This window comes from Rhagoletis zephyria, unplaced genomic scaffold (genome assembly GCF_001687245.7).
Source record: "Rhagoletis zephyria isolate East Lansing unplaced genomic scaffold, Rhagoletis_zephyria_1.1 Rzeph_scaffold_01242, whole genome shotgun sequence".
NCBI lineage: Eukaryota > Metazoa > Arthropoda > Insecta > Diptera > Tephritidae > Rhagoletis > Rhagoletis zephyria.
In genome coordinates, this window is record NW_016158326.1 from 10,329 (window position 1) to 24,054 (window position 13,726).

A 13,726-nucleotide genomic window follows, 5' to 3' on the forward strand; every position below is an offset into this window, starting at 1 on the left:
AACTGGCTCTCCTACTATTGAGTTTATACGGGTTTTGTGAGAGAATGAACTGTATTTTAGTTGGAAGTTTTTTAAAATAAATAATTAAACATAAGTGGCGAACCATATCATATATATTTTAATTAAACAGCAATTCAGTGATATAGTGATTTAAAATCTCACGCTTGTAGAAATTGAACGGTAATTTACCCCAAAAAATCCGTTAGTATACCGACAATTAAACAAGTTGGAAGATATCTCTCCAAGCTGTAGTTAAAGTACGGTTTATTTTTTTAAGATTCTCTTAGCTCTATTTTAGTGTTTTGCTATTCCTGGCTCTTAATCCTCTATGTTTAAATTGACTTACTGATTTACATATGTATGTATGTATGTCCTTTTTATTTCAGGATTATGCCATGTAACTTGTGCTTATAGTATTTGTAATATGAAGATCAAACGCTATGCAGTGTTCGTGACTCCAAAGCAGCCCATGTCCACATGGACAATTATCTTAGTTTGGTTTTGCCTTTTGCAACCAACTTACCTAAAAACGGATGTCCGCGAACCAACCGAGCAACAGCAACAGCAACAACATCAACGAGCACATCATCATCATCAACGCATTAGTAGTAATGAGGCAGCAGCGTCATCAGCGACAACAACATCACTGCATAGCACTGCAAACTATATCACATTGAATAATAAGTANGCGCATTAGTAGTAATGAGGCAGCAGCGTCATCAGCGACAACATCACTGCATAGCACTGCAAACTATATCACATTGAATAATAAGTACAAATTCCGACATAAATTGTACAATGCCACCATACCCGAGAATAGTGTGGGCAAAACATATGCGATACCATTGGCACATGAAGATATAATGGGCATTGCCATTATACCGGGCGCTGAGGTTAAGTATCGCATCGTAGCAGGAGATCGTGATAAGCTATTTAAAGCTGAAGAACGTATAGTTGATGACATTGCATTTCTAGCTATACGCACAAGAACTAGCAACGTTGTGCTAAATCGTGAAAAGAATGAAGAGTATTTGTTGAAAGTAAGAGCGATGATCAAATATAATCTGGGTGATGATTATATGGGTGATGAGACGGAAACTACAATACATATACGTGTATTGGATCGTAACGATTTAAGTCCGCTCTTCTATCCGATTGAGTATTCACAAATCGTGCCGGAAGATATGCCAATACACAGGAGTATCTTGCGTGTTTCTGCGGAGGATGCAGATTTGGGTATAAATGGCGAAATCTACTATAGCTTTTTAATCGATAATGAATACTTTTCGATACACCCGACGACTGGAGTAATTACGTTAAATAGGCAGCTAAGATATACAGAAAGTTCCCATTATAATTTAACAGTGCTTGCGAATGATCGCGGTGCTGCCATTAATCATTATAATCATCAATCGAGTAAGGCGAAAGTATCCATAACAGTAGAACAAGTAAGTAGCGAAGTTAGATATTACAGAATGGGTCAATCCCTGTCAAATCGACCAAGGTTTGGAATCGACCATTTTCGATTTGGATTTTGTGAATGTTCAAAATTTCGCAATCTACCTGATTTGGCAATTTTTTTTTAATATCTCATAAACTATTATAGGTACAAAAATGGTTGTTGTNTCATCAATCGAGTAAGGCGAAAGTATCCATAACAGTAGAACAAGTAAGTGGCGAAGTTAGATATTACAAAATGGGTTAATCCCTGTCAAATCGACCAAGGTTTGGAGTCGACCATTTTCGATTTGGATAAATTTTGGTTGAAAGTTTTCTTTTATTATTTAACGAAGCTCTGTCAAAGGAAAATAAATGTTTTGTGAATGTTCAAAATTTCGCAATCTACCTGATTTGGCAATTTTTTTTTTAATATCTCATAAACTATTATAGGTACAAAAATGGTTGTTGTTTAAAAAAATACTTAAGGAAAATTCGAAAAGTAAAAATGTTACTTAATTCTGGAATTTAAAAAAAATCGTTAAAGCAAAATCTTACATATGTGTATAAATTTTTGGCAATTTTTTTACTATATCTCTAATGGTATCAAAATATCCTGAAGTTTTCAAGGGGTTGTTTTAAAGCTGTACATATTCAAACTTTAATTTACTCAAATTAAACTTGTTTAACATACCCTTCTTCAAGAGTTTGCAAAAAAAAATTCAAAGTACAAAAATTGTATCTTAAAAAACACCTTGAAAATTTCAGAATCTTGTAAGATTAGTTGGTGGTAGTGTATTTTATTTTGTCAAAATTTTTTATAAGTAAGTTTAAAACTTTTGGAATTTTTTTACTTTCAAATTCTGTATTTTTTTTTTTTGGTTTTCGCATTTTTTATTACATATTTTTTTCTTTATAGCCTTCAATATCACCTGAAAAACGAAACCAGAGCAATTTTCGGGCCTATAATAATTTTTGAGATATTAAAACACTAAACTTGCAAAGTCCCGGAAATTGTGAAATACNAGCCTTCAATATCACCTTAAAAACGAAACCAGAGCAATTTTCGGGCCTATAATAATTTTTGAGATATTAAAACACTAAACTTGCAAAGTCCCGGAAATTGTGAAATACAGAATTTTGCATCTTTCGAAAGAAAAGTTTTTTTCTTTGGTAGAACTTCGTTGTATGATAAAGGAAAAGTTCTAACCAATTTTCATTAAAATCAAAATGGTCGGTTCCAACTATTAGTCGAATCGAAATGGACTGACCCAAATACATACATATACATATGTAAACATATTACATGAAATGAATCTGTGAAGAGTGAGGCTTGTTTTTAAAGAAACTCGACAGCTTAATTACACAAGTTTACACGAAAAATTAATCTTTGTAAAGGAGAATTTCCCATGTAAACTTTGGGTCGTTGAACACGAAAACAATATCCTTTTCGAGAATTTTTTTTACGTGGTTTTTAGTACTTCTCGCAGTTATTCGTCAATATCTCGTGAAAAAATCATCGACCAACGACCTACGNCCTTTGTAAAGGAGAATTTCCCATGTAAACTTTGGGTCGTTGAACACGAAAACAATATCCTTTTCGAGAATTTTTTTTTTACGTGGTTTTTAGTACTTCTCGCAGTTATTCGTCAATATCTCGTGAAAAAATCATCGACCAACGACCTACGGCTCGAGAGATATTGATGTGCCCTTTACAAAAGATAAAATTTTTACTCAGCGCTCTTAACATCTACATTTCTCATTCGATTTTCATAATCTTAGGCTCAAAATTTACTGAAGTGGTTTATATTTTACATCGAATTTTAAAAGTACATTATACATTTTTGTAATGGGTACATCAATAACTTTTGATTTTTAGTTCGCCTACGTTGATTTTTTCATGAGATATTGACGAATAGCTGCGAAAAGTACCAAAAACACGTTTTTCGAAAAATTATCGAAAACGCTTTTTTGAAAAGAAAAATGGGTATTGTTTTCGTGTGCAGCCCTCCAAAATCGGCTTGGAAAAATATTTTCTTAGGTTCCCACAAAATTTTTCAGCATTTCCCATACTTATCGTGACTTTGCGGAGTTTTTTTTTCGGGACTATTCGTATATCTTAGAAATGTTTCAGTTTTTTTTTNATCCAAAATCGGCTTGGAAAAATATTTTCTTAGGTTCCCACAAAATTTTTCAGCATTTCCCATACTTATCGTGACTTTGCGGAGTTTTTTTTCGGGACTATTCGTATATCTTAGAAATGTTTCAGTTTTTTTTTTTTTAATTTCTGAAAACTAAAAGCCAAAAATTACCTAATATATTTTCTTAAAAACATCTCTGCCTTCTAGTATCGCTAATTTACTATACACTATATCTCTTTTTCCAAATTCCAGGTTAATTTACACACTCCAGAAATATATTTTAAGACTTTTTCCAGTATAACGTCGAATTTTAGTTCTAATATTTATGGTATAGTTAAGGTCAGTGACAATGACACTGGCAAACATGGCGAAATAAATAAGTTACAAATTGTTGATGGTGATCCCGATGGGAATTTCATTATCACACCCACGCCTAATATCGGCGAATATTATATAGAAATAAACAAGTTTGCTAGACTAAATGATTCCATGAAATATAATCTCACACTAAGAGCCGAAGATAAGGGCGTACCCATGCGGCATTGCTATAAAACCATTCCAGTACACTTCATTAAGGAACGAAATAACGCACCAGTATTTACTAAGCATTTATATGAAATCTCAATACCCGAAACATCGCCACCAAATATGCCTGTCATACGACTGAAAGTGACTGATCCCGATTTGGGTAAGAATGCCATGGTCTATTTAGAGATAGTGGGCGGCAATGAGGGTGGTGAGTTTAGAATAAATCCCGATTCGGGCATGTTATACACACAAAAGACACTCGACGCCGAAAGCAAATCTTTCTACACACTCACTGTCTCTGCCATTGACCAGGCTAATCTCGGCTTCCGTAAACAATCATCGGCGAAGGTGAAAGTGAATATACAGGATATGAATGATAATGATCCCATATTCGAACCGATGAATACGACCATCGAATTGGATGAGAATGAAATGGCTGGCGCTTTTGTGGTCAAGTTGACAGCGCGTGATAGAGACAGTGGCGAGAATGCATACATATCATATAGTATAGCTAATCTGAATGAGGTACCCTTTGAAATAGATCATTTTACGGGGGAACTNCATTGATATTTTGCTTAAATGCCTCGGATGCTGATATAGAGAATAACGCTAAAATAACCTACATAATGCAGACTGAAACGCGAGATTTTTACGTGAATATCACTACAGGTTGCATTTATTTGACAAACGCGCTGGATCGTGAGAAATTGGATACATATGAATTGCACATAATAGCCAAGGATAATGGCGAGCCATCGCTCAGCGCCGAAGCAGTGATAAATATACTCGTAGAGGACATCAACGATAATGCGCCAATATTTGGTGTACAGGAATTCATATTCAAAGTACGTGAAGACATACCGCGCGGCACTGTGGTAGCAGCAATCGAAGCGACTGATGTGGATATCGGACCGAATGGTGAAATATTTTTCTCTATAAAAGAGGATCTCGTCGTTGAGGAACTATTCAAAATCGACAAGCACACGGGAGTTATAAGAACCTTAGGCTATCTGGACTATGAAAAACGGCAGGTGCACAATTTAATTGTGAGCGCCATAGATCGCGGTACACCTTCACTAACCACGGATATGCCAGTTGTGATTGAGATCATCGATGTGAATGAGAATAGGTTTGCGCCGGAATTCGATGATTTCGTGTATACGGGGAAGGTGAAAGAGAATCTGCCGGAGCGTAGTTTCGTAATGAATATAACTGCCAAAGATGCAGACACAAATGGACCGGATTCGAAGATTTCCTATAGCATACGTGGCGGTGATGGGCTGGGAGTGTTTGCGGTGAACGATGAAGGTAAGTTGAGTGCTTAAATAAAGTCGAAATCTCCAGCAGTGCTTACAAATACATATAGCAGCGTGACGTATTGCTAGGTTTTGGCAACTTAATTTCCTTTTATTTAATTTTAATTTGCTTTTCGTAAAAAAATACATACACTGCCGTAGCAAAGTATTGGCACAGCAAATTTTTCACAATATATGCAAAAATTTTTATTCTAATATTTTTCCGGCAATTTTGTATAAAAATATGGTTCATTCAACAACAAAAAACTTAAAAATATAATTCCTAAACTTTGTGCAAAACTCGCGAAAATTAAGCAAATTTTCAACTTTTTAATCAGATTTTTTAGTATTTTTTTGAGTAAGCAGTTTTGCAGCCCATTAAATTCTGGTAAACATTTTCTGTTGAAGGTGTTTTGCATTTTTTCCATATAATGTATTTTCGAAAAAATTTTTTGTGTGGAAGAGACTGCGTGAAAAAAAATGCCAAAAATCAACGGTAATTCCTAGCTACTTAAAACTTGCACTTTGTTGTAATAAAATTGATTGGGCTACAAATCTACATACTTCAAAAGATTCTAAAAAATTTGATTAAAAAGTTGAACAGTTTTATGAAAATTTGCTGAATTTTCGCGAGCATTGCACAAAGTTTAGGAATTATGTTTATGTTTTTTGTTGTAGAACGAACCATATGAAATTAGCAGAAAAATATTAGAATGAAAATTGTTGCACATATTGTGAAAAATTTGCTGTGCCAATACTTTGTTCCAGCAGTGTAGTTAATTTTACAGCAAAAGCAATGCGAATCAAAGTTCCAAAGTTTCCATAAATACAACAAGCCTTAAACAATTTTCAAAAAACTTTAAAACTTTGTTATCATAATTTTTAGAAAGGTTTTGAATATGCAGTTTTCATTCATAGTACAATAAGTGTAGGTATGAAGTGGATAAAAATTCGTTTCTTTGGTTTTTGAGATTTTTTTTTTGCTGAAGCTTGCAAAAAGTTATTAAAAATCAACGCGGATTCTTACCCTCTTGAAACTTGCGCTTTATTGAACTCAAATTTAATGGACTATAAAACTGTTTTAAATTATTTTCTTGAACACANCTTACCTAATAGTTCTAAAAATTCTGAATAATAATTTTGAAATTTTGGTGAAAAATAGTTGAATTTTTGTTGGAAGTTTTAAATTATTTTCTTGAACACAACGATGATTATTAGATATTGAATCATGCTTGAACACTGCTACATGTGTAATTCGCGTTTGTTATTATTTATTATTGATTTTATTTATTTACTTATTTACATTTTTTAATTGAATGTTTATTTATTTTCAGGTATAATACGCACCTTGTCTCATTTGGATGCCGAAACAAAATCTAGCTACTGGCTTACGCTTTGCGCTCAAGATCACGCTATTATACCGTTAAGCAGTTGTGTGCAGGTATATGTAATACATATGAACATATATATATGTATATACATATATATTAATGAGGATTTGCGGTGCGCGCATGGCCTGTTCTTGCGCCTTCCAGGCCTATTGCGTTGGTAACAAAAATTTCGTTACTGGTAAATAAAGTTCCTGGTAATTTTTAAAACCTTTTCGCATTCTGCGCATTGACCAATTTCGTTACCATCTCATAAGCAGGCAATAGCCCCTTGAAGTATGCAACACCAGAATTTATGCAAACGCTGAATTACGCTGAATTGCGGAATGGTGGTGTTATTTTTTGGTAACAAAATATTCTGGTGTCAAAATGTTCGCTAACAAGCAGAATAGGCCTGTTCATCTGAATTTTTGTCCACAACGTCTGAAACGTACATATTTTACCAGTACATAGGCAAGGGTTACTGGAAAGTGTATCGCAATCAAGATTTCAAGATATACATTGCTAGATTAGGTCCACGTGTCGTCATGTTTTCTGATACATATTTCCTCAGCCATCGGTTTTTGGAAGCATTTTGAGTGGTTTGTTGTCTTGTTTTGGGTGCTCTAAAATAATAATCACTGACCAGATTATATCTTCGCAGCTCTTGCTTGACTTTTATAGTTACTGAAGCTGATCCCATTAACCGTGTTTTTAGTATTATCGATCGTAGTTATGCTAACCAAGTACTCCACTTAATCGCTTGGTCAACATAGTTATCTGATGGCTCTTCTAATGCTCCATCCAGCTTTGGGCCTGCCAATTGACGGAATAAATTAATATAGTGCTGCCCAAATTTATATTTCACTGTGTTAAAGTGTTATATTTCTGATACTAAAACTTCACCCCCCTAACGCAATATTTCTCTACTTAAATTTCACATCATCCAGGTCAACATTCAGATGGAGGATGAGAACGACAATGTGCCGCTGACTGATAAACCAGTCTATTACGTGTCGGTTTTGGAAGGTAGTCCAGAGAATACACCGGTTATTCAACTAAATGCTTTCGACAATGACAAAAACCCAGCTCAGTTCTTCACTTATCGCATAACGTCGGGAAATCCGGAAGGTTTCTTTGAATTAAATTCAACTACAGGTAAACTTATTATGCAATTGATAGTGCTGAACTGCAGTTAAAAACATTATTTTACAGGTGATCTAACAACCACGGAAAGAAAATTGGATAGAGAAAACCAAGCAGAGCATATATTAGAGGTACTCAGTCAAGCTTATTGTCCAATCTATATATAAAATACCAGCAATAAAAAAACACGGCATCTCTTATCTTTCCATTGTAGATTTCCATTTCTGACAACGGCACACCCACTCTGACTTCTACCACAAGAGTTGTGGTTACAGTGGAAGATATCAACGATCATAGCCCAGAATTCGAGCAGCGTTTTTATAAAATTCAAGTTCCCTCAACTGTAGATATAAATGAAACGATTTTCCAGGTATTTAAATTATAAAGGAGATTAAAAAGGTTGTGTAGACTTTATAAGCTATTACCATTTCTAGGCTCGCGCAATAGATAATGATATCGGCGAAAATGGACGCATTACTTACTATATCAAATCGGGTAAGGGCAAGAATCGTTTTCGCATGGATCCCGATACAGGTTTCATTTATTTGATGAAACCACTCGAAAACGATGCAGAATATGATTTGAATATACGCGCTGAAGATAATGGAAATCCGAAACGTAGTCAAAATGCCAAATTAAATATAGTCGTCATATCTATATCTACGAATTCACCACACGCACCCACTATAAAGGCAGATGATAGTCGTATAGATGTAACGGAAAGTGATAGGCCAGGTTTTTTGGTGGCGCTTGTGCAGGCGAGTGATGAGGACAACGATCATTTGTGGTATAACTTGACTGGTAAGTGTGCAGGGCAGTAAAACAAGTAGAAGAAGAGAATAACTCTAGTATGTTCAGAGCTCATGAGATTTTTATGTGAAACACAATGTTGGGTGCATAACTTTGAAGTGAGAACTCCCCCTAAATTGGTTTAATACATACATATTTATGTATATAAGAATAAATCGCGATCTTTAAATAATTATCGGTTAATTTTAAGTATTTGCCAATATTATATATCGATATCGTAAATTATTTGTAGATATTTTTATCCACATAGTTTTTACAGTTATTATCGATTTTTTATATCAATTTTATTTTACACATAAGGATTGAGTTATATATATTTATCCTGAAATAATAGAAAAATCAAAAAAAATTTGCATCGAATTTTCCGACATCTGAAAATAGGTTCGTTCGCGTAGCTGTTAATTGTTCATGTTTAACCAAAACTTACAGGTTTTTGCGTTCGCGTACGCAAAAAACTTGCAAAGTAGGGGAAATTGAGAGAGCAAAGTGACATTTCATTTTGAGGGGAAGCTGTTAGTTTCTGTTGGAAAAATTTTTGCCAACAGCAATTTGCCAACAGGGAAACAGCTGATCAAAAACAGCTGGTTGGCATTTACGCAAATCACAAAATTTAATTTGATGGTTTGGAAGATAAAAATTACAAAATGCGACAAATTAAACTTGTAAGAAATAAGTAGTTATTTGTTTAATCAATAAACTGTGTCAGTATAACACTTTGCGATGACTTTTCGTACGTTTTAAATTTTACACTTTTGTATGTAAACAAAAATTATATCAGCTGTTCGTCTAACTTGCAAGTTTCTGCAAATTTTCTGTTCGCGTACTATTTTGGATATTTCTCTCTTGTGAGCGAACAGATGACATTTCGCCGGAATTTGGCAGTTGGTTGGTTTCTGTTGGAGATTTTAAACGAACGCACCTAATATAACGACATTTAAGTCGATAACGAAAAAAATATCGATACCAAATTCTATAAACACTCCTTTTCTCTTTTACAACAGGTGGCAACGAACGCAATGAATTCTACATTGGTAAGGATAACGGTCACATTTTACTATCGAAAAGTTTGGATCGTGAGACACAGGATTCGTACAACTTAACCGTTAGCGTTACCGATGGCACACATATCACTAACACCAATTTGTATATACACGTTGTCGACATCAACGATAATCGTCCGCAATTCACACAAGATATATACTATGTAAATATATCCGAGAATATCGAAGAGGAAGCCATTATTATGCAACTGCATGCAACAGATAAAGATGAAGATAATAAAATTTTCTACACACTCCATGCCGCACAAGATCCATCGTCGCTCGCATTATTTCGTGTAGACTCCATCAGTGGCAATGTGCTGGTCACACAACGTTTGGATTATGAAAAGAATAGGCATCACACTTTGATAGTAATCGCTAAGGATCAAGGTACTCCCGCCAAGCGAAATTATGCGAAAATCGTGATAACCGTGCATGATCATAATGATCATCATCCAGAATTTATGAGCAAAATTGTGCAAAGTAAGGTGCCGGAGAGCGCAGCGATCGGTTCAAAGGTGGCCGAGCTAACCGCTTTGGACTTGGATAGTGGTAAAAATGCTGAAGTGAAATATTCCATTATAACTGGTAATATTGGCAATACTTTTGAAATTGATTCAACGATGGGTATTGTTACGTTGGCCAAGAGATTGAATATTAATAAAATGCAAGAATATATGTTGCAAATCAAGGCCACAGATCTCGGCGAACCACCGCTCTCCTCACAAATGCCGCTACACATTATTGTGACTATGTCCGAAAATGATCCGCCCATCTTCATGGCGCCATTGAATGTGATTGAAATCTATGAAAGCATACCCGTTGGCACATTTGTTTGCCAAGTAGAGGCACGTTCTTCATCATCTGTTTTCTATGAGATAGCGAATGGCGACGAAGGCGATAGCTTTCGTATCAATCCCTCGACCGGTGTGATAACGGCGAATGACATCATTGATTATGAGAAGAATAAGTAAGCAAGAAAACGTTGTTTAGCTTAAAGAAAAAATACTAAATCCTATTTATAAATCTTTTTTATCTTCACAGATCATTTAATCTAACCATTATCGCAACGAATATGGCATCAGCTACTTCCACGCACAATATAATCATTCACATTTTAGATATTAACGACAATGAACCATATTTCGAAAAAACTACATACAATGGCACCATTTCGGAGGTTGCTAAAGTTGGTTCCTTCGTATATCGAAAAAATGATCCACAAAAGAGGTAAATTCGTATGCCATATTATGTACATACATATCGTCGTTTAAAGTACAAAACTGACTTTTGCTGCCAAAAATTGGATTTGCTCGCACAAGCTCTTGGCCCAATCCTTATCCATTCGTCCTAAAATATACTAACCAGAAAAACGATTGCTTTACAAAAGAGAGAACCATTTTGAAATATGAGTATTTTTATTCTCTAGAAAATAATTTATGCAACCTCACATACGCGGTGTTTCATTATCTTGAAACGCGGTTTTGCATTTTGTTGATACGCGGTTTTGTACTTTTAAGGACGATATGTACGTATGTATGTAGCTTTATCGATAATCAACCGGAATGTATGTATGGAAAATATGTATCAATCAATTTGTGGCGTACGTCTCGAAGTTTCGCACAAACGTAGGGATCTAAAGCGCAGTCCTAAAAATTATCGCATAAATTAAATTCCAACAATAAAGTTAAGGTTCAGTTAGTCTACACTTGACGTAACGTAACCTAATATATTGGACAAAGCAATATATTTTTGTTAAAGGTTTTTTTTATGAGGCTTATGGGCTATGGGGAAGAGGAAAATACAAGAACAAAATATTTTTGCTTCTGGCTAAGTTGACGTGTTGAGCAATCATTGNTTCGAAAAAATGATCCACAAAAGAGGTAAATTCTTATGCCATATTATGTACATACATATCGTCGTTTAAAGTACAAAACCGCGTATCGTCATTCTGCAAAACCGCGTAACTGACATTTGCTGCCAAAAATTGGATTTGTTCGCACAAGCTCTTGGCTCAATCCTTATCCATTCGTCCCGAAATATACTAGCCAGAAAAACGATTGCTTTACAAAAGAGAGAACCATTTTGAAATATGACTATTTTTACTCTCTAAAAAAATAATTTATGCAACCTCACATACGCGGTTTTTCATTATCTTGAAACGCGGTTTTGCATTTTGTTGATACGCGGTTTTGTACTTTTAAGGATGATATGTACGTATGTATGTAGCTTTATCGATAATCAACCGGAATGTATGTATGGAAAATATGTATCAATCAATTTGTGGCGTACGTCTCGAAGTTTCGCACAAACGTAGGGATCTAAAGCGCAGTCCTAAAAATTATCGCATAAATTAAATTCCAACAATAAAGTTAAGGTTCAGTTAGTCTACACTTGACGTAACGTAACCTAATATATTGGACAAAGCAATATATTTTTGTTAAAGGTTTTTTTTATGAGGCTTATGGGCTATGGGGAAGAGGAAAATACAAGAACAAAATATTTTTGCTTNAAATTAAAGTTAAGGTTCAGTTAGTCTACACTTAACGTAACGTAACCTAATATATTGAACAAAGCAATATATTTTTGTTAAAGGTTTTTTTTTATGAGGCTTATGGGCTATGGGGAAGAGGAAAATACAAGAACAAAATATTTTTGCTTCTGGCTAAGTTGACGTGTTGAGCAATCATTGGCGATTTCTTACGTATGTTACTTTAAGTCTACACTAACTAGACTATTATTTTTTTTTTTAAGTAATATTTTAACGATTATTCTTGAGTCAAAAATAAAAACATAAATAAAAAATTAACGATTTTNAACGATTGCTTTACAAAAGAGAGAACCATTTTGAAATATGACTATTTTTACTCTCTAAAAAAATAATTTATGCAACCTCACATACGCGGTTTTTCATTATCTTGAAACGCGGTTTTGCATTTTGTTGATACGCGGTTTTGTACTTTTAAGGATGATATGTACGTATGTATGTAGCTTTATCGATAATCAACCGGAATGTATGTATGGAAAATATGTATCAATCAATTTGTGGCGTACGTCTCGAAGTTTCGCACAAACGTAGGGATCTAAAGCGCAGTCCTAAAAATTATCGCATAAATTAAATTCCAACAATAAAGTTAAGGTTCAGTTAGTCTACACTTGACGTAACGTAACCTAATATATTGGACAAAGCAATATATTTTTGTTAAAGGTTTTTTTTATGAGGCTTATGGGCTATGGGGAAGAGGAAAATACAAGAACAAAATATTTTTGCTTCTGGCTAAGTTGACGTGTTGAGCAATCATTGGCGATTTCTTACGTATGTTACTTTAAGTCTACACTAACTAGACTATTATTTTTTTTTTAAGTAATATTTTAACGATTATTCTTGAGTCAAAAATAAAAATATAAATAAAAAATTAACGATTTTGGCAAATATCTAAAAAAATTAAAAATCTTGGTATTTAATGGTTCTTTTCTGTCCCTGCGGAAGGAATAAATATTTTTTTTTAGCTGCAATTTAATAAATACAAAATAAATACTACCATGATAAAAACATAACAAGGTAAAACCATTGAGAGGCAGTCTGACGTTTGCCAACAATATAATTTTAAAATCAAAACTCAAACTCACACACACATTCTCATTTTCAATCTCAAACAACAACAATTGTGAACAATTTAATTTTTTTATTTTCAATTTTATATGATTTTAAAATGTTGGCAAACGTCAGAACAAAATCATGGCCGACGAATTGAGAGAATGAATTTACCTTGTAATGTTTTTATCATGAATACCACCACGGCAACTCGTTTTCTTTCAAATTCATTTGCAAAGCCTTCAACAGAGTCAGCAATAAATAAAAAAATTATTAATCAAAAGTAATAAAAATCAAAAAATGCCACCCATACCAAGCAGAAGAGAGCGGTTTCGACCACGACGCATATTTCGTAAACGTAATGTGG

General features: G+C 34.2%; 1 protein-coding gene across 1 annotated transcript in view; it reads left to right on the forward strand.

Annotated features, from left to right (window-relative positions):
* The first annotated feature begins 360 nt into the window (after nt 1–360).
* Nucleotides 361–13,726, forward strand: part of LOC108363307 (fat-like cadherin-related tumor suppressor homolog) — a 35,983-nt gene continuing 22,617 nt past the window's right edge. Inside the window, 11 exon segments of the mRNA XM_017616650.1 lie at nt 361–672; nt 761–1,448; nt 3,831–4,666; nt 4,669–5,414; nt 6,736–6,842; nt 7,719–7,926; nt 7,984–8,045; nt 8,129–8,284; nt 8,349–8,715; nt 9,726–10,734; nt 10,809–10,994. Of these exon segments, the coding sequence (XP_017472139.1) occupies nt 425–672; nt 761–1,448; nt 3,831–4,666; nt 4,669–5,414; nt 6,736–6,842; nt 7,719–7,926; nt 7,984–8,045; nt 8,129–8,284; nt 8,349–8,715; nt 9,726–10,734; nt 10,809–10,994 (4,613 nt within the window). The 5' untranslated portion in view covers nt 361–424.